Here is a 21,584-nt window from a genome sequence, read left to right on the forward strand (position 1 = left end):
TCCTCCAAGAATTGCCTTGCTCCCTCTTGCTGCAAATCCTCTCCTGCTCCACATGGAACTCTACTGCCCTTCCTTCGGGGACTCCATTGTCCCTTTCAGTATTGTACCACCATCATATGGGCCTATCTCACTTCCTTTTTTTTTTAAGTGACTCTGAGATCAAGACCTGAGCTGAGATCAAGAGTTGGACACTTAACCAACTTAGCCATCCAGGTAGGGGGCCCCCCCATCTCACTTCTTGTGATTAGATCTATGATGTTTCATATTCCCCTTTGCGTGTCACCCTCCTTCTGCATCAGTCATGGGGCCATATTTAAAAAGGAGCTTACTTTATCCAAAATTTTTGAGAGAAAATAAGCTCAAAAGAAAAAAATTAAAAAAAAAAAGGAGCTTAGTAAGTGCTTCTTGAATGAAGTGGCTGTCAAATTTCAAGTTTTTTTTTAATGTTTGTAATTTTCTTAAATTTTTCTCATAAATTTCACGTTGTCCCTGTGGGAGCTAAGATGGCAGAGTAGTAGGAGGACCCTAGGTTTGCCTTGTCCCTTGAACACAGCTAGATAAATACCAAATCATTCCGAATACCCAAGAAATCTAGCTGAGGACTGACAACAAACTCTACAACTAGAGAGAGAGGAGGCCACATTGCAGAAGGTAGGAGGTGTGGAGATGTGATTTGGGGGAGAAACAGATTGCAGGTGCTGTAGAGGGGAGGGCATCCTGGTCTCGGAGAGAGGAGAGAGACAGACAGACAGACAGACAGACAGAGGAGCGCACAAGGGATCAAGCAAGGAGCACACTTCCCCAAAGCCATTGACTGGGAAATGAGAGGCTGATTCTTGTGAGTTTTACAACCAGCAGGGCTCAAAGACTGGAGTTTTAGAGGTCCGGGTTGTGGCTGGAACAGAGCCCGAGGGCGCTGCAGTGCTCCTGTAGAGAAGGCAGGCAGGCAACCCCGGAGCCCACAGCGTGATCTGTGGATCACCTGAGACAGATCCCCCTTCTTGGAGCACATCTGGAAGAGGTGGTTTTACCTCTCCTGGGACAAAAGAGCCAGCAGGCACCACTTCCCTCCCCCGCCCATCAGCACAGGTGCGGAGACACTTGTTGAGGGCAGCTAACCTGGACACTGGCTCTTCTGTGTGCTTTGCCCCAAGCCACAAGCTCCTGCATCTTGGTGCAACCACCCTTCTGGGTCAAACCATCAATCCCAGTGAGGCAAGACCCTCCCACAGAAGACCAGCCAGATCCCCACCACACCAGGTTCCTCAAGTTTGGAGCAGGATAGAACCCAAAGTGCTTGCACTGGTCCAGGCAGGCAAGCAACCTGGACACAGACTATGTAAACAGTGATCTGAAAAACATCCACGACACCCGAAGGGAAATTATTGCTCTTCTGGGAGGGCTTTCCTGACAGCAGTGAGCACAAAGTCCCTCCGCAGGGACAAAGGAGCTCGCTGGCTCCCCTGCCCCTCAGCATAACCCAACATCAGTAAACAGCACAGCACTAACACTGGCTGCGACATTTCTACAGCCAGCCTGGCCCCCTGCACTCTGCTGGTACTGCTTTCTTGAGCAAGTGTGCCTGAGAGCAAGGGCAGCAGGCCCCTCCCCAAGAAGACAGCACAACTCCCCCACCACACACACACCACTACCAACCACAGAGTTCTGCAGAGCTTCAGCTCTACTGGAAACAAGCAGACCAGAGCACACCTAGTTAAAACTCAGCACACTCTGACCAAGATCCAAACACTCCCCGCTGCAGGCTAGGAGAGCCTCTGCAGACAGCTGACCTGAGGAAAAGAGCAGCCATAATACAGCAGCTGAGTGCACACAGCATATACCAGAGACACTTCCTGAGGCACCAGTCCTGAACACTGTATGGCCTCTTCTTCGTAAAGCCATTACTCTCAGGGGCAGGAAACAACACAAGCTTTTCTAACACAGAGAAGAAGACAGAAACCTAGACAAAATGCCAAGACAGAGGAATTCATCCCAAAAGAAAGAAGAAGCAAAGGTCACGGCTAGGGATCTAATTGAAACGGATGTAAGCAATATGCCAAAGCCAGAATTTTAAAGCAACAATCATAAGGATACTAGCTGGCCTTGAGAAAAGCATAGAAGACATCAGGGAGTCCCTTACCACGGAGATAAAAAGAGCTTAAAGCCAATCAGGCCAAAATGACAAATGCAAGAACTGAGATTCGAAACTGACTGGATGTAATGACCACAAAGTTGGAAGAAGCAGAGGAATGAATAAATGATACAGAGAATAGAATTATGGAAAATAATGAAGCTGATCAAAAGAGGGAAAGAAAAATCTTGGATCGTGGAACTAGACTTAGAGAATTCAGTGACTCGATGAAAATAACATTTGTATCAAAGGAGTCCCAGAAGAAGACAGAAGGGGGCAGAAGGTTTATCTGAGGAATAATAGCTGAAAACATCCATAATCTGGGGATGGATACAGACTTACAGATCCAGGAGGCATGGAGAACTCCCATCAAAATCAATAAAAGTAGGCCAAACCAAGACATATTGTAGTTCAATCTGCAAAATACAGATATAAAGAAAAAAATACTGAAAGCGGCAAGACAAAAGAAGTCCCTAACTTATAAGGGAAGATAAAAAGGTTAGCAGCAGATCTCTCCAGAGAAACTTGTCAGGCCAGAATAAAGTAGCATGATATACACAATGTGCTGAATGAGAAAAATCTGCAACCAAGAATATACTATCCAGCAAGATTATCATTCAGAATAGAAGGAGAGATAGCGTTTCCCAGACAAATGAAAACTAAAGGAGTTCATGACCACTAAACCAGCCCTGCAAGAAATATTAAAGGGGATTCTTTGAGTGGGGAAGAAAGACCGAAAGCAATGAAGACTAGAAAGGAACACAAGAAATCTCCAGAAAGAAGGACAAAACAAGTAATAAAATGGCACTAAATTCATATCTATCAATAATTACTCCGAATGCAAATGAACTAAATGCTCCAATCAAAAGCCATAGGGTGTCATAATGGATGAAAAACAAGACCCATCGATATGCTGCTTAGAAGACACTCATTTTAGACCTAAAGACACCTGCAGATGGAAAGTGAGGAGATAGAGAACCATCTATCATGCTAATGGAAGTCAAAAGAAAGCCATACTAGCAATACTTATATCAGACAAACTAGATTTTAAACCAAAGACTGTAATAAGAAATGAAGAAGGGCACTATATCATAATAAAGGGTTCTATCCAACAAAAAAACTAACAATTATAAATATTCATGCTCCTAATTTGGGAACAGCCAATTCTACCAACCGTTTAATAACCAAAGTAAAGAAACACATCGATAATAACACAATTAACAGTAGGGGGCTTTAACACCACACTCACAGCAATAGATAGATCATCTAAGCAGAAGATCAACAAGAAAACAAGTGCTTTGAATGACATACTAGACCAGATGGACTTCACAGATATATTCAAAATGTTTCATCCTAAAGCCGCCGAATACACATTCCTTTCATGTGCACATGGGACATTTTCCAGAACAGATCTCATACCAGGTCACAAATCAGGCCTCAGCAAGTACAAAATGATTGAGATCATACAGTGCACATTTTCTGACCACAACACTATGAAACTTGAAGTCAAGCACAAGAAAAAACTTGGAAAGACAACAAATACATGGAGGTTAAAGAACATCCTACTGTAGAATGAATGGCTTAACCAGGAAATTAAAGAAGAAATTAAAAAATACATGGAAGGAAATGAAAATGAAAACATGATGGTCCAAAACCTTTGGGATGCAGCAAAAGAGGGCATTAAAAGGGAATATCTAGCACTACAGACTACCTCAAGAAGCAAGAATAATCTCAAATACACAAACTAACTTTACACCTAAAGGGGCTAGAAAAAGAATAACAAATGAAGCCTACAGTCAGCAGAAGAAGGGAAATAATAAAGAATAGAGCAGAAATAAACAATACAGAAACAAACAAACAAACAAAAAACCAGTAGAACAGATCAATGAAACAAAGAGCTGGTTCTTTGGAAAAATTAATAAAATTGATAAACCCTTAGCCAGATTCATCAAAAAGAAAAGAGAAAGGACTCAAATAAATAAAATCATGAATGAGAGAGGAGAAATCATAACTAATACCACAGGAATACAAACAATCATAAGAGAATATTATGAAAAATTATATGCCAACAAATCGGGCAATCTGGAAGAAATGGATAAATTCCTAGAAACATATAAACTATCAAAACTGAAACAGGAAGAAATAGAAAACTTGAACAGCCCAGACCCATAACCAGCAAAGAAACTGAATCAGTAATCAAAAATCTCCCAACAAACAAAAGTCTAGGGCCAAAATGAGATCATTTGGTAGAGTTTTCTCTACGAGATGTTTTTGCAACCTAAGGCAATTGTTTTCAAACTGGATTTCTGAAGGTAACCACTGTGAGGAAGCCGAGAGAGGGTCCCTCAGCCCTGTCAGCCATAGGAGCTGCGTTGTAATCTCTCTCTCTCTCTCTCTCCCCTTTTTTTTTAGCATACTGGATTCTACATGACTTTCTTTTCTTTTTTTTTTTCCTCAAGCTTCCACATTTTAGAAAAAAAAGGAAGGAGGTGAAAGGTACTAATCTATAATATTAAAGGACAGAAGTTAAAGAATATATTTAAAAGCACTCTAGGTATCATCATTATAATGTTTATATTATAATAAAGTATTAACAATTAGAGTATTTAATCATATAAAAGAACTGCAATAAAGAATATTCACTGAATTTTTATTATAGGTACAATGTTAGTATAAGTCTTTTAAAAGGACGTGTAACAACAACAAAATTATACTGGCCACTTAGCTTAGCAACCTCATAGGCTGCTCCCAATAGAGGTTTAGCGACTATGTTAATTCTTTTCATCCTTTACAGGCAAGTCATAGCCAAAACACAGCATCAATTTATATGAATGTGCTATTGTTGAGTGCGCTCAAATTTAACAGAAGAGAAACTATTCAGGGATGCACAAAATTTTTTGTTCTTAAATTCAACAGATGCTAGTATTATAAAGAGTAACATGAACATATTTTGGGAAGAACTTACTAGCACTTCCCAGTGGGATGGCTATAGTAATAGAACAGATTCCTTGTGGAGCCTGAGGAATTCTGTCTGGCTGGGGTACTACTGGGAGGACAGTCAGAAGTCACTGCGTTGGGAGGAAGCACCCTTAAGACCTATATCCCCGCACAGCTCTGAGGTGAGCTGAACAGGGCGTCCAACGCACCATGTGGTCTAATTCTCCTTCCACACCCACCCCTCCGCAGCAGTGCCTAGCCAGCACATATTATCCAGGTTGGTTGACTCAGACTCCAACAAAGAGGGATTTAACACCTCTAAAGCACCTGGGAACACAGCATCAAGTTAAACCTTCTCAGTGTCTAAGGACTTCTTGCCCTGCCTTCCTATGCCCAAGTTCCCTTCCAGGTAGCCTGACAGGTGTGCAGGGAGGCTGCCTTTTTATTGGTCTCCCCACTGATCTCAATTCCTTTTTAGACACTGGAGTTTTCCCATGAGTCCTAGCCCATGAACTTGCACTCCTATCACTTCCAGACAAACTTCCCTAATGCCAACTGCCAGGACTCAGAAGAATTTTCCAACCCTTGATTCTCCATCATCCATTTGCCAACTGTTAGAGCCTTCTGATATTGTTTTTTAACTTGTGTTAACCTGTGTCTACTGTATGTGGCAATCCCCATTAGGCCCCATTCTGTGTCCTCTGAACTTCATTTTTCTTCCCTGCCAAGGATTGAGTCTCAAATCATATTCCAGATCCATTCAGGTGGCTCAGAATGAAGCAGGCTGTTACAGATTGTCACCCTTTCAAAAACTGCAACACTCTTACTTCAGAAGACAAAGTCAGCATCTGGATAAAAAGATTTAACAATTGTAGGGATGCCTGGGTGGCTCAGTCGGTTAAGATTCTGTCTGCGTTCGACTCAGGTCGTGATCCCAGGGTCCTGGGATGGAGTCTTGGAGTCTTGCATCAGGCTCCCTGCTCAGTGGGGGGCCTGCTTCTCCCTCTGCCTGCCGCTCCCCCTGCTTGTGCTCGCTCTCTCTGATAAATAAAATCTTAAAAAAAAAAAAAGATTTAACAATTGTATATAGCCACCTACTCTCTTGAAGAGAAAAAATAATGAGGTGAGTTTCTAAGCCTTAGGCTGCTTAACTGTAACCCTGACTAAGAAAAAGAAGTCCTATAAAGAATGTACCCGCAGAAGGGATGGACAATCAAGTTAAGGTTAATCAACAAACTCATCCCAACGTCTGGGTTGGGAAGGGTCACAGAGAGATTGTACATATGAAAACATGTAAGGGGTTGAGGTTTCATGTTTGCATTAGGGACTATGCATTTTAGGTGTAAGAAGTAAAGATATGAAATCAGTTATCTGCTTCTGAACCTTAGGTCTAGCTGGTTTGGACTTGTTTCTGCCCAACAGAAATAGATGTATTTAAAAATATATTTTTAAATTCTGTGGTTCTAGTAATCATAGTTAAAGACTAAAAAGAAACATGTGAGAATAATGTAAAAATATATTTTACTTAGTCCAAAATATAGTCATTTCAACATGTAATCACTGTAAAAGATTATTAATGAGATATTCCATTTTCCTTTTATCATACTAAATCTTCAAAATCTGGTGTGTATTTTACATTTAGAGTACATCTCAATTTGTAGGCTAACTCTGAATCAGAAACCATTGATTTGTAATTTGATTTCATAAAATGTATAGTCCAAAAAAGTAGATGCACATACTCAGGTTGTCCCAAACAACTTAAAAAGTTTTATAATTTCTGAATTGATTGTTGGTTTTTAAATTTAAATTTAAATTAATTAAAGTTAAAAATTTAGTTCCTCGGGTGCACTAGCCAACATTTCAAGTTCTCAAAAGCCATTTGTGTCTAGTGGCCACCATATTAGACAACAAAGTTCTAAGCAGGTGATAACTTGATGTGCACAAATTGAATAATCAATACAATGAAGCCCAATAAGTTTAGCCATAATATTTTAATCCCTTGTCACATATGGCTGACAAGTGAGGGGAAAATCACTACCACTGGAAAATTGGTAACTGGGTTAAGTGCCCAGAGACCTATCCAGTAAACAGCATTTGCAGCCCTGATTCTAAAGGACACACACTGAACATCCAGTCAGGTGAAAAGAAACAGATCAACAGACAGACATCCATATGTATACTTTCTGATGTTCACAACCATGGTAAACAACCTCAACACGATGGGAAATGGGATAAAAATTGTGATTGGTTCTCAGATCCAGTAGAACTAGATATATAGTAAAACTGCCAAGTAAATATTGTCCACTATTGAAGAGCTGGCAGGTTGTTTAAAATCAGACAATCCTTAAAGACAATATCTAAACATTTGGAAGTATCAAGAAAATAACCGTTTAATGGAAATGAAATTCTTACTACAACAAAATGCAGAAGTTCATCTTCGTTCAGCTCATTTTTCAATTTTCTGAATAATGTTTGCATTGCTTTGCAAGGTCCACACCAGGCTTGGTAAACGTCGATCACTAGAAGATGATAATATTTATGGGGGAAAAAAAAAAAGTCAAAGAATCCAGAATAGCAGTTTATCCCAAGGCTGGGGCCGGGGCCCAGATGAAGCAGGTTTTTACACTGCTAGTGGGGAGGCGCACTCGGGGTGGGGGGGGGGGGCGCATGAGGTGCCCTGGGCCAAACTCCTAATGGCTGGACAACCAGGAGAACCCCATTACCTGTCAGGCCTTTGTTCTGCAACATCTCATCCCACAGGCTTTGACTATTCACGACTGCCTACAAAAAGGACACCACTGTAAAGGGGTCTTCAAGGGCCAACGCGCCCCAAAGTAAAAGACTGTTGGTCGGTCATGCTCACCTGTAACTGGATCTCTCGCTTTTTGCCTGCCATTTATCCACTATCACAGGAAAAAAGGAAGACAAATAGAAAATGTTGAAGAGGAAATTTAAATTTAAATTTAAATTTACACATTCAAGCAGCATCTTAATGCCCCATAGAAATTCTCCTTCGGCAGTACCGGATTATACGCTCTCCCCTTTTGTGGGGAGAGGAGCCAATGCCGCTGAAGGATTCCTCGGGCGGGGCTCGACGCTAAATGCCCGCATCAGCCGTATTATCTACTCTCCCAATAATCCTGAGGCAAGGTAAGAATGTGAGGAGGTACATTTCATTACAAATTTTTCTTTTCCTGAAGTTTCACGGTGTTCTATTTTCATTTGCACACGTGTTAATTGTCTATGACCGTGCTCATGCATCCTTCTCGGGTCCCTCTCCACGAGGTTTAATATTTAGAACAAGACCCTAGGGTGTTCTTGAGCACATCATGAACTATCCGCAGTGTTAAGTCAGTGAGGCCCAAACGGCCCATTCCGTGGCGTCAGGGGCGCTCTGTGTGACTACGCCTGCGTGTGTGACAACGGACCTGGCACAAAACAAAGGAGTTTTCCCAGGAAGGGTGCTGGATTCTCCAACAAGCCTTACACAGAACAGGTCCTCCTCTGAGCTACACCTGGACGTTTACAGGAACGAAAATCCCCGAGGATCCAAACCAGCCCCCTGGGCGAGGCCTGTCGCCTTTGTGAGCACGGCTCCAACAGGTCCGAGTACCTAGGCGCGGAGCAGATAAACGTTGAACTGTCAGTCTGTCTGTCTGACCGCACGGGTCCCCCGGAAGAGGCCAGACGAGGACCCCGGGACCGGCGGCAGGAGGAGGGGCCAACGTCTGCAGCCGCCCCTCTGGCGCCGCGAGCCTGGCCCTCCCCCGCGGGGGCGGTGCCTCGAGGCTCCCCGGCCCCAGCGCGCAGGCCCGGGATCCCTAAGATCCCGGGTCGGGCCCCGACCGCGTCCTGCGCTGCTCTCGGTGAGACCGCTGCCCGGAGCCCCTGCGCCTGCGCACTCAGGCCCCGACAGCCCCCGACGCCGCGGAGGCGCTTGCCGCCTGCAGGCTTGATCGCGGCTCTCCCGGGCTCTGGACATCTGAGTCATAATCATTGGTGTGCCGGTCCATGTTAACAGCTAGCTCGCTTGGAAATTATTACAAATCATTATAAATTTTACTGACATACGTAAAAAAAATGTGTGGCAACAAGTAAATAATTATAAGGTATACAATATTCTATTGCAAATTCCACATAGCCAATAGATTTTTACAGAATGTTTTCACTGATTTTTGCCAGATTCTAGCATTCATAGCCAATTAATAGTTGCAACTCATTCAAAACTTGCCAGATCCCAAATATGAATAAATGCTTGGCCACTTCCACTATTAAAATCATGTTAAATACAGAAACATGTCTAAATACCAGCTTTCATACAGTTTTATCTCCTTACCATGAGTTGTTACAAAAAGTAGTCATTTTCTCACTGTTCTAAAATAGCACTCTAATCTTGAACAATAATGTTGATTATGTTTTAAAATATATCTGTTAGATAGCAATATACTGACGACCACATGTCCTCAAATTTGAAACTCTTTCTTTTTGCATAAGCTTTCCCATAAGATAACCAGTGAAAATCTATGTGGGAAAAATATTTTTCATAGGTACTCTCTATGCCACAAAAAGCATTGCAAAGATTCTCCTATTTTATGAGCTAGATTCTTTTATTATTATTTTAATAAAGTTAACAGTTTGGGTGTAATGTGACATGTATAGAATGGCCTAATCTCGGCTGGTCTGGATTATTGTTTATTTCCCAAGCCACTTATTTCCCAAGCTACTTGGAGCACCCTAGTGACTCTTGGCCAACACTATGGAGTATATTAAGTAAAGACAAATGATATTCTGCCACTAGGTGTCCATGAGTGGTTTTGGAGTGGATGTGTGAGCCTGTCATCACCAATCAGGAATAATAATTGGATTTAGGATTTGTTGAAACTCAGGAGTTAAGGGTGAAAGGTGAGAGGAGAATCAATGGCTACACGTAGCTGGGATGTGCCTATGTGTGACCAGCTCCCTGTAAGAAACACTTGACAGAACTTGAGCTTCCCCGTGCCTTTGCAGGTAGGTGGGTGGTTGAAACCTAGAGACAAAGCATGTACTGTGCAACACAGAAATGAGAGGACAAAGAAGTCATTGAGGACACTGCTGATAACGAATATATAAATAATAACAAAGCATAATATCCTTCTCATTTCTCAGATTAGAAAATAAACACAATTAGCAATATCTAACTTTTTCTTCCTGGAATCTTACAGATTATCTTGCACACCTCAGGGAAGGTGTGCTTAACACGTTGGGGACCTCTAGATAGAAAAATCAATATATCCACAAAATATCTGGGCAAGCATAGAGATTTGCAGATAATTGGCATATTTAAATGGTGATTTTTCAAAGTCAGGAGAGCAAAGGTTAAAGAAATAGAGCCCTTAAAGAGATGGGAGGGCACAGAAGGGAAAAAGGCCCAGATGGAGGACTGGTGCTCCTTCCAGCATGACCAAAAGAAATATGACCATGTTTCTGTATCCTGTTTTTCTCTATTTTATAAAGTTATTCAAATATCTTATGCTTTTAGTGACTTTTCTGCTGTCTTTACGCAAATTATTTCTATTACAAGTATCTTGGAGATTCCCTGTGGTCTAAAACTGTTAGCATTCAAAAGTCTATATCCATAAGCTGTATTTTTATCCAGTCAATCTGTGACCAGGTCCCAAGACCTGACCTTTACTGCCCGCCTGCTTGTACTCACTGACCCCTTTGTCTCACATTGTTCCTTGAGCTCTTCTTGAAACAGCTTAGCTCTTAACTCAGGCAAAAGGAAAGCGAAATCCCTCCCAGCGAAAAGGACTGCCCTGACAAGACCTCCAGGCTGCCCCGCCCGCCCAGACCAGTTTGAGCAGAACTCCTGACCCAAGCCTGTGCCGAAGGACTGTGGAGTGACCTCTAGAATGACCGACAACTACCTTTACCTCATTATAATGCTAAAATCTCCGCCCGGGGAGGAGCGCAAGGCTCATTTACATAACATACAGAAGATCTCACAGTATGATCATGCATGTGGGCTTTATGGGAAAGCTGTATGAAACTTCTCAAAGTTGATTTACAACAAATGGATGACATAAAAAGGTTTCAATTCTTAAAAAAAAAACAAACCACTGTGACATCAGTGTGACAATTGGAGTAAATGTGGTTGGGGAAGCGAAACCAGAGACAAGATAGAAACCTACTGTAGCAATCCGGCAGGGCGGGGTTAGGGCCTACATGAAAGCAGAGACCACAGACAAGGGGCAAAGAAGACTTGTGAGATATTTGGGGGTTAGTATCAATAGGACTTGCGAAGTAGCACTTTGCAGGGGTGAGCGAGGAGAAACCACAGAAAACGCTAAAGTTTCAGATTTGGCTGAGTGAATGATGCCTTTCACATGAGGGATGGAAAAAGAAGTATCAGAACTGGAGGGAAGATCATGAATTCAGGGATTTTAGGACGACAATGTGGAAGGAGAAGACTAATGAGTCCCACCATTATTGACTGCTAAATCAGTATTATTATGATCCACAGAATGAGTGAATACCCAGGAAACAAGTAACAGGGCAAAAGTCCTTGAGTAATAATAGCAAGATCAACCTTGCCCTGTGTGATCAGTAATTTGTGAATATATAACACTTATTACTTTAAGGCTTTTCTAACAGCCCCCCCCCCACATACGCATATTTTTTTGTGAAATCCCTGTGAGGCAAAATTGGGTAGTGGGGGTCTTTGTGACCTTGGGCAAGTTTTTTATCCTCTTTGTAGTCCAGTGTCTTTACTGGAGATAATAATAGAACCTATTTAATCACTTTCGTGAGGATTCAATGATTTAAAGTAGATGTAAGGCTTAGAACAGTCCTTAGCTTACGGTGAGCATTCAATAATTGTTATCTATTGTCATGCAGAGATACAACTCTAAAATATTTCAATCAGTACTCTGGTGTGGGCATCATCTATCTAAAACCTGCAAAAGTACCTTTCCACAAAAATCCCTATCACTGTTAAATTAAATGGAGACTAGTGCACTAAAGCAAATTCATCAAAGTAAAAAAAAAAAAAAAAAAATCCCCCTGCCACAGGTGTGTGATACTGACCTTTTGGTATGGTCCTGCACCATTTCTTCTTAAGGGGGTACCATTTTTTCCTCCTGCAATCTATTTGACATTTCCACCTGAAATGGCCCAGTGGAAAATCATGTGGAAATAGAAACTTGAAATCCAGTTTCAAGACACATGTGCTTTTATAATTATTTAGTGGATTTTTTTTTTGGTTCTCTCCAAAACCAGAACGAGTTGGAAGGATTTTTCATGGGAGAGCAATGGATTCACATCAGAACCTCTTGTTAGATTCTTCAGTGCTGTGACATGAAGTTGTCTTGGCTGAAGCTAAAGCCTCTGACCTTGCTCGCTGGGAAATGGGGAAGAGGTGGTTAAGTCCTCTTTATGGATGCATCCAAGGCCATGTTTACCTTTTGATCTAGCACCGTGATATTATTGTCAACATCTCTGCCTCTGCACCCCACCTCATTATTTGTTTGCATCTGTTGATATTCGTGAAATCTTTGCTTTCATGAAAAGGGGAAGAGCACGTTTGAGTCAGGTAGCCCAAGACAATGCGGAGAATGGGAGTTTCTTTCCACTCTGCTCTCAGGAATGAATTTGAGTTCTTTTGGAATATCAACCAGCTTCTCTGCAGGAAACAGAATGCAACTCAGAAGGAGAAACGGAAGAGGCATTAATGAAGGGACTCTTTCCAGAGGTGTGAGCAGAAATGAGGAAGCCAACAAGGGACACTGATGTAAACAGAGATAGCAGCACCAAGTCCAGGCCTGAAGGGACAAAGGGAAGAAAAGACCTTGGAATTCTCCGTGGCATGCCCGGAGAGCAGGGCCACAAAAGCAGGAGCTGAAGCCTAGAAGGGCTGCAGGCCATGCTGGATGTGTGATGACAGCGTAGGGAAGGGGCAGAGAATCAGTGCCTCATCCTCACTCTTCCCTCTGGACTGACTCTCCTGCTGGTAACTCCCAGCAGTCAAATCCAACCAGGAGCCCAATACCAGGAAAACCCAAAGCACCAGGCACCAGGGCCCGTTTCCTGATGCTCAGAGCAGGGCAAGGCAGAGAAGAACAGCGAATGGAACAACATATAGGGTTAGAAAAAGATCAGGAACAGACAGGGATGTTCATCCAGAGACTTAAAAGATTCTAGACATGGAATGAAGGTCAGAGCTAATAGAAGTATGAAAGACAGTGGTAGAGACTCTGGGCCTAGGCAGAGCTGCTTTGTGGGTCCGCCAAGGAAGTGTGGCTGAATTTGGAGAAGGGACCATTCATTCTGTCCAGCCATGGCCTTGGAGCCCAGCAGAGCTCTCGTGTTTCAGTGACTGTAAACACTGGAAGAATCAGAGAATCTGGGGCATGGACATTGGAGATCTTGTGCCACTTTGTGGGGAGAAGATTTTGCCAACCAGGAGCATGAGGAACAGAGGAAGGACAGGACAGACCTATGTGGTGGCTGCAGCTGATGGTCCTGTGTGTGGATTTGCAAGAGGAAGGCTTCCTGACCCTTAGGTCTGTGGACTGAAGCAATCATAAGTTGCTTAATACAAATATACATGACATTTTCCTATAAGCAAAAGCTAGGGATATCTGGGATATCTTGCATCACACATGTATTAGTCAGGGTTCTCTACAGAAACAGAACCAATAGTATATATATGGATGGATAGACAGACAGAGAATTTGTACTTCCTGTGCACTGCTACTTGCATTTCATACAATACCATTTAATTTTTATATCCACTCTCTGAAGTAGGTTCTGTTATTCCCATTTCACATAGGAGGAAAGTGAATTTCAGAGAGATACAAGGCTCCTGTAAGAAAAGGGTCCTCAGGTACATCTCTAGATGATCTCTGGATGATCCCGATCTGTGCTAATACGTTAACCATGAGCCACGTGTGGCCACTGAAATGCAGCTACTCAGAATTAGGAGGTGCTACAAGCCTTAAATACACACTAGATTTTGAAAAGCTTAATAGGAACAAAAGAATGCAAAAAATCTCCTTAATAATTTTTATATTGATTGTTTCTTTAAATGATATTTTGGCTAGAATGGGTTATATAAAGCATATTATTTTTAAATTCAATTTCACCTGTTTCTTTTTAATTTTTTAATATGGCAACTAGAAAATTTTAAATTTTACATATGTGGCTCACCTTTGTGACTTGCATTCTATTTCTATTGAGCAGCACTGATCCAGAATTTCATTTGTAGTGAGTCATGAATTGTTGCATAACAGGTTGCCCCCCCGCCAAATCTAGTGGCTTAACACAATCATTTAGTTATATCTCTCAATTGTATGGATCAGGAATTCAGGCAGCATTGAGTAGGCCATTTCTCTGCACCAGGTGAGGTGGACTGGGATCACTTGGTGGTATCCACGTGGCAGCTGGGTGGTCTGGTGAGCCCAAGCAGCTTCATCACATTCCTGGGGCTTTGGCTGGAAGGCTGGGCTTATCTGGGTTCATCTCCACATCATCTCCAGCTGTCCATTGCAGACATCTCCAGGTGTTCTCCCCAGCAGGGAAGCTGAACTTCTTCCATGATACTTCAGGCTCCATGAGAGAGTGTTCCAAGGGACAGGAAATAGAGATTTCTAGTCTCTAAAGGCCCACTTCTGGAAATAGGCAGTGTCATTTCTCCTGTGTTCTGTTGCTTGGCACTGTCACAAATTCCACTCCCAGCGAAGAGTAAGGGACAGTCCATTTCACAATGGGAGCCGTGCCAAAGATTTTGTGTCCATTTTTAATCTATCAGGTTAATCTAGGGCAGTGATTCTTATACGTTAGCTCACATCAGAATCACCTAGAGGGCTTGTTAAAACACATTATCATTGGGTTCCACAGCCATGATTTCTGAATCAGTAGGTCTCAGATAGAGCTCAAGAATTTGCGTTTTTAATAAGGTCCCAGATGCTCTTCTGCAGGTGGTAGTCTAGGAACCACACTCAGAGCACCAGTAATCTCTACGTCAATATGACTAACAAAGAGCGATTCCTACCCACTCCCCAGCTGTCCCCTTTGCAATCTTCACCCTAAACCACCCCAGTGTATTTCCATGTAATATCATATATTCCTACTTCTATTCTTCAGGGATAGAAGCAAAGCTTATACAATACCAGACACAGTTCTTATTGACTCAGAAAATAGGCAACAATGTGCTTGTTATCATGAACAGCTGGAGCAGGTAGGACCTAACAAGTGGATTGTCAATCTCAGACACAAGTGCCTTATGTGGCAGCATTCCACAGGTATAAAAACCTCACTCACTGTATTTGTTACCTATTGCTGCGTAATATATTATTCTGAAACTTACTAGGTTAAGACAACAAATATTTATTATCTCATAGTTTCCTGGCAGGAATCTAGGAGCAGATTAGCCGAGTGGTTCTGGCTCAGGGTCTCTCAGTGAGCTGCACTCAGTGTCATCCAGGGTTGCAATCACCTCAAGACTCAAATAGGAGAGGATTTGCTTCTGAGCTTACGCCAGGTCTACTGGTAGGTCTCAGAAGATCCACTTCCAAGCTCACCCATATGTTGGAAGGTCTTGATTCTTTGCCCCTTGTGCTGCCCCATGACATGGCAGATGGTTTCCTTCCTTCTTGAAGCAATCGAGAGACAGCAAGAAAGAGAGAAAGGATGCCCAAGATGGAAGCCATAGCCCTTTTATAACTTAATGCTGGAGGTGATAGCTCATTGCTCTGCCCTACTTCATTCATAAAAAGTCAGTAGTAAAAGGGGAGATTAAAAAGGGGCAGAAATACTAGGCAGGGCTCATTAGAGGCCTCCTTAGCCCTGTTGCCCACTATATTAAAAGGAATTCATGAAACCCAACAAAGTGGTAAGTTGAGTCCTGACTATATCCTAAAGTTACACAATCAATCACAATCTTGAAGTTATTTAGAACATACCATATCCCCTGAAAAAGTGATTACATGTAATTTAAGGGCACTGCTATTTATCTTGTTCTGTGACAGCAGGCTTATAAAATGGTTCTTCTATAGTATTCTAAGTATTAATAATAATAACAAGTTCTTATAGGCCAAAATAGGAATAAGCATTCATTTAGTTACTGACTTAATAATCACATAAAGCATGAGATTAACATTGACCAATAGCATCTGAGCCTTAATAATTAAATAAGCGTGAGTTGCTATTGGCCAATAGCGTCTGAACCTCTAAAATATATTTTTATATGAATCAACATTTTGAATCTATTTTAAAATTATTTGCAAAAAGGTGTCACTGGATTTGGAGAATAAGTAATGTTATCCTGAGGATCACATACCAGGCACTATGACACTATTTAACACATGTTGCTGTCTTGTTTCAACTTTACCCAAACCCTATAATGAAGGATACTGGGGCTCAGAAATTATAAATACTTCATCCATGATTCCATAGTTACTAAAAAGCTTTGAATCCATGTGTGCAGATGACTCCCAAACTCTTTTTTTAATTAACTATGCTGCCTTGTCAACCAGTTTAGGGTTTGGTTATTTGATTCATTAAATTTAATATCAAAGGTAGCATTATTATAAGCAAAGTATAAGGGCATGTCAATTTCTATGTCAGGTAAGTATCAGCTAACACAATAAAAATAACCAAGACAACCAACTTGGATTCTACTTACCTCAATCCAAGTTGCTTATCTTGGTTATTTTTATTGAGTTTAACTGACACCAGAATTGATTTTCATTATGTAATATTGCTTGGTCATATAGAGTGCCTTGAATAAGCTTAAGAACAGTCCCACACTCTCAGAAGTTTGGGCTCTCATATAGTCTAATATAGTCTCGTATAACATGCTTCAACTAAGACCAGCTGCCTTCTACCTTTTCCAGTTTCTTTTCCTGCTTAATGGATCCATGTCTGGAAATGTCAATCTGGGAGGCATTCTCTATTTCCTGGGTACCTACAAAGTCCTAGTCAGAATCAAACAGTATTAATGCTCCAGTGATCCTAGCAGTGTTTCCTCCCAATAGTCAAGTCTATTGACTATCGAAGCTAGCTCTTTCCTCCAAATACCACAGCCAGCAGCCATAGCTTCACGGGCTGTCAGTCATTTTCAAGAGGCACGTACATCAGGTTGAGCATAAGTTGAATAAGTTAAGGTTTCTAGAGTCCATATCTTCAAATTCTCTGGACCTTGAAGAATAGATAGTTTGGAGATGGAGGGTAAGAACATTCTAAGATCAAAGCTCAGCAAGAACAAATGCAGAGAACAGCCTGGATTCTTGCATAGGGAAGGCAGTAGTTGTGCTTAGCAGGAGTAAGTACTGCATGAAAGAGAGGTAGCAGCTGAGTCTGGAAAGGATGTTTGGGGTCAACTGGGGTAGAGCTATGGAAATTAAACATACACTACAGGTAATGGAGAACAGATCATCCAAGAAGAGGGGAACAATCAGTCTTCATTACCTTTTCATGGAAAAATAATTCCAGTGCCAATTAAGAGCAGAGAATTTGAAAAATTTTGAAATCATGGTAGCAGCCATTCATTTGAAACTGTTTTGTCACAACTGTAAAAAACTGATTACAAAGTGAGTGACAAGGAGTATTTAATGGATAACCCCACCTATGAAACACACCATATCCAGGCAACAGACGGTAGTCAAAGCAACAAAAATTTCATTATAAAGAACTAACTCAGACTTGTCTATCTCTGAGTAATTTTGAATAAAATGTACCCGGAATACATGGTGGGGTATAAAACAGACCACTATTACTAGGAGGAAGAAGAAACTTTTGATTTGAGCTCTATAGTCTTGATGTGCCCACATGTTAGGCCAGAGAGCTTTTATCAGTTGAACGATGACGGCCATCTGCATCAGAAAGAGTATCACAACCGTTGAGATCATAATGACAATCATAGAGTAGTTCAAGATAATGAGTTCCCTGCGGTCGAGATCTTTGTAGAACTCAAAGCATCGTTGTTGTTCTGAGTAACTTGGATGTACGCCATATTGTAAAAATAATATTGGCCAAAAAACAAGGCTACCAATGGTCCAAATAACAGTGCTTAAAACTACCATGTGGTACTTTTGCAACTGTTGTATTTGGAGTTTCTTAAAATAGATGAGCAATCGGAGTATGACAATGGCCACATAGAAAACAAAGGTGAAGTACATATGACCGTATATTATGCTGCTGACCAGTCGGCAGAGAAAGGATCCGAACTCCCAGACCTCTAAGATATAATAACTGAGGCGGAATGGGAGGCTGACCAGGAGGATTGAGTGTAGCACTATGATATTGAGAACGATCATGGCAATCATTGATTGGCTTTTCCTTTTGCACATCATACGTGCCATCAATACTGTCCCAGTAGTGCCTCCAAGCAAAACCATGCTGTAGAGTGTTATCAGAATCATCCTGCAGTGTCCCTTGCAGTGGCCTTGTTCTGTGTTTGAGGCGTCTGGCAGGGTGGTCGTATTGATGGGCTCCATGTTTCACCACAAAATGCTTAGAAGACCATAAACCCCTAAATCAAAAGTTTTACAAAATTATAATGGATATATTGAAACTATACACCTACACTTTTGCAATCCCAACCAATTGTTTACAAACTCAAGTGGTATACCCAATAAATATTGTCAGGGACTCCCCTTAATTACCCAAACATATTGAAGAGACAGAGTGAAGCAAAATCACAAAAGTAAGTTTGTTTGAATATAAAATTCATAACTGTACACCCAGGCATTCTATTAACAGATATGTCAAAGCTCACATACCAGGGCTGGGACTAGCATGGGACATGTTAGCCTGTGGCATAAAATTTAAGGAAGGGCCAAAAACTCGGTAATCAAAATCAAGATACTTTAAAGCAGTTTTAAAAAAAAAATCAAAATTAATGCAAAAAATTCATGATGAATAAAATAACAAAATTTTAAATAAAGGCAGAGTCAGTATACACACACTACACACTCATATCAGATCTACAAAGGTCATTCCTCCTATTGTCAGAATTCAGTCTGAGATAACATAGAGAAGATCACATAAATTGTGCACAATTATTGTAAGAAGATGCATCAGACATTTTAAAATATTTTCTACTGGGGCGCCTGGCTGGTTCAGTCCAAAGAGCATGTGACTCTTGTCCTTGGGGTTTAAGACCCATGTTGGGCATAGAGCCTACTTTAAATAAATAAATAAATAAATGTATATAATCTTTTGTATGACTAGCTTTTGAGCAGGGAGCAGCACACACTCTTACATACTTTCTGCACTCTTTTCTTCTTGCTAACCCTGGATCTTTTCTTAGACTAGAGTGTCACATTTTGGTGAAAAGTTGGGGTTGATGAGTAAGTTCTGTTTAGTTGGGTTTTTTTTTTAAGATTTTATTTATTTATTGAGAGAGAGAGAGAGATAGTGAGAGAGTGGGGAGAGGGAAAAGCAGACACCCCGCTGAGCAGGGAGCCTGATGCAGGGCTCAATCCCAGGACCCCGAGATCATGACTGAGCCGAAGACAGATGCTTAACTGACTGAGCCACCCAGGCGTCCCTGTTTAGGTTTTATGTAAGTTTGTCGGGTATGGATGTGTAAGGAGCAGTGACTCATAGCAATCTGCCATCCTGCAAATGCGCGCCAGATCTGTCACTGAGGCGCTGTGGGAGTGTATGTGAGTCACCTGGCTCGACGGCGCTCAGGCTGTGAAATGGGAAAGGTCGTACTGCCTATATGAAGGGGTTATTGGAAAATTGCATGAGTTAGTGTACTTGAGACAGCTTGATAACAACAGGAAAAAAAACCATGTAAAAGTTATGATTCTTAACATGAAACAACAGAAACAAAAAGGCATTTACCCCTTTCTCCTTACTCTATATACCTAGGCGGATATACTGTTAGTCACATAAAATTGTTATGGCATCAGTAAGTATTTAATGAATATCTGACAATAAAAAATAAAAAACTTTTTCAAACCTTTGACTGGACAGTATGGGTCTCAGGCATCAACAGGTCAGACTTCTCTTTCCAGAAGGATCTGTGTCTACTTTCCTCATGTATCTCCCATCCACACGGCCAGAAGCAAAGTTTGAGCATTTGTATCTGAAGGAGAAGTTATTCCACAGTGAATGTCTAAAATATCTTAGAATTTTTCTTCTGCTACTCCAGCATGTCCTCAGAGGAAATAACTAATTTTTTTGTTTGTGAAACATTATATTGGACCTGGCATATTTAGATGCTGTCAAATAAAATTTTATTATAACTCAAAAATGTAATTATAACTTGCTTAACAACCTAAACTTTATGTGCTGGAATATGCATTTTCACAAAGTACATATTTAAAACATATAATGCTGGGGCGCCTGGGTGGCTCAGTCAGTTGGGGGTCTTCCTTCAGTTCAGGTCATGATCCTGGAGTCCTGGGATTGAGCCCTGTGTCAGGATCCCTGCTCAGTGAGGAGCTCTGCCCCCTCATGCTCTCTCTTGTTCATTCTCTCTCAAATAAATAAATAGAATCTTTTAAAAAAATTTCTTTAATAAAATAAATTATATAATGCTTATGTGATTTTTGTGTGAAACAGAATAGTTTTATATAACTTATGAACAAATATGATACCAATTTAGTTTTAATATGTGGGCAGTCCTCAAGTCTAAGAAGACAAGATTCATGTTTGAAATTATTTTAAAGCAATGAAAATCTAAATTATTTGTCAGTTGCACAGTTTCAGTGGACACACCTCCCCAGGCAGTATGACATTTGGAAACAGGGTACCCTGCCATTTACTAGCAGCCTAATCGTGGGACAGACACTTAACTCTAAAGTTGTCTCTTCAGCTGTAAATATGGGAATGAGAAGATCTATTTTGTAAGAAGGAAGTTAGATTGTGTCTGTAAAGAACCTAACAGATACCCTGACGTAGACTAGGGCTTCAAAGTGCGAATGCCACTTCTCCCTCCATAATGTACACAGGATATTTCATAAACACAAGATCCCATTCTTCTGTAGTTACTTCTCAGAATTGTCCTAAAAATACTTAAATACATGGGGACTATGTTCCACTGTTTTTCTCCCCCTCAGGACTTAAGGACACGGCCCCCATGTCCCCACCAAACATTATCCTTCAATAGCCTGTAATTTCTAGGTATTTCTTTGCTTGTTTTCTAAGCAGAAACAAATGACTACCCAGACTACTTACATGTTCTTTTCCTCTGAGGATTTGGTTCTGATGGAAGACTCAGGGCATGCTGCTTATCTGTGGGTGCTCTACATGAGGGCAAGCAATAAGAACAGGTGGCTAGAATCAAGACTCCAGTAATGACAAGATTCAAGAGAAATCTTGGGGTGGGCTATGAATGACGAATGCACTTTAGACCGAAGGCTTCCAAAGTTGAACAGTCAAGATGGAGGACCCAGATAAACCTCCTGGACCACAAACGGATATTTGTCTCTACAGCTTGTGGTTAAACAGATAAAAGAGCATTCTTACACATAAAGGCTTTCATTTTTACTGCCAGTGACTTATTTGCAGAAATTTTTCTTAT

At 41.3% G+C, this 21,584-nt stretch overlaps 2 protein-coding genes across 10 annotated transcripts in view; both read right to left on the reverse strand.

The window, feature by feature from the left end:
* The window catches only part of NME8 (NME/NM23 family member 8), an 82,777-nt gene extending 67,555 nt beyond the window's left edge, over positions 1-15,222 (reverse strand). For 4 of the 9 annotated variants that reach the window (XM_027574099.1, XM_027574096.1, XM_027574098.1 and 1 more), the window contains exons 1-4: positions 8,682-8,879; positions 7,932-7,971; positions 7,792-7,849; positions 7,481-7,587 (exon numbers count right to left, since the gene is read on the reverse strand). In XM_027574099.1, the coding sequence (XP_027429900.1) occupies positions 7,481-7,587; positions 7,792-7,849; positions 7,932-7,964 (198 nt within the window). In that variant the 5' untranslated portion in view covers positions 7,965-7,971; positions 8,682-8,879. Of the gene's footprint in view, positions 1-7,480; positions 7,588-7,791; positions 7,850-7,931; positions 7,972-8,091; positions 8,462-8,496; positions 8,880-14,254 lie in introns of those variants that run through there. The other 5 variants (XM_027574094.2, XM_027574091.2, XM_027574093.2 and 2 more) reach the window with 5 other exon arrangements.
* Positions 15,223-17,501: 2,279 nt separating this feature from the next.
* LOC113911823 (probable G-protein coupled receptor 141) lies at positions 17,502-21,308 on the reverse strand. The gene is made up of 3 exons (XM_027574685.1): positions 21,239-21,308; positions 20,019-20,144; positions 17,502-18,578 (listed from the first exon to the last, which is right to left on the reverse strand). The coding sequence occupies exon 3, from the start codon at positions 18,541-18,543 to the stop codon at positions 17,656-17,658; it is 888 nt and encodes a 295-aa protein (XP_027430486.1). The 5' UTR covers positions 18,544-18,578; positions 20,019-20,144; positions 21,239-21,308; the 3' UTR covers positions 17,502-17,655.
* Positions 21,309-21,584: the final 276 nt, after the last annotated feature.

The sequence above is a fragment of the Zalophus californianus genome, chromosome 12, assembly GCF_009762305.2.
Source record: "Zalophus californianus isolate mZalCal1 chromosome 12, mZalCal1.pri.v2, whole genome shotgun sequence".
Taxonomy (NCBI): Eukaryota; Metazoa; Chordata; class Mammalia; order Carnivora; family Otariidae; genus Zalophus; species Zalophus californianus.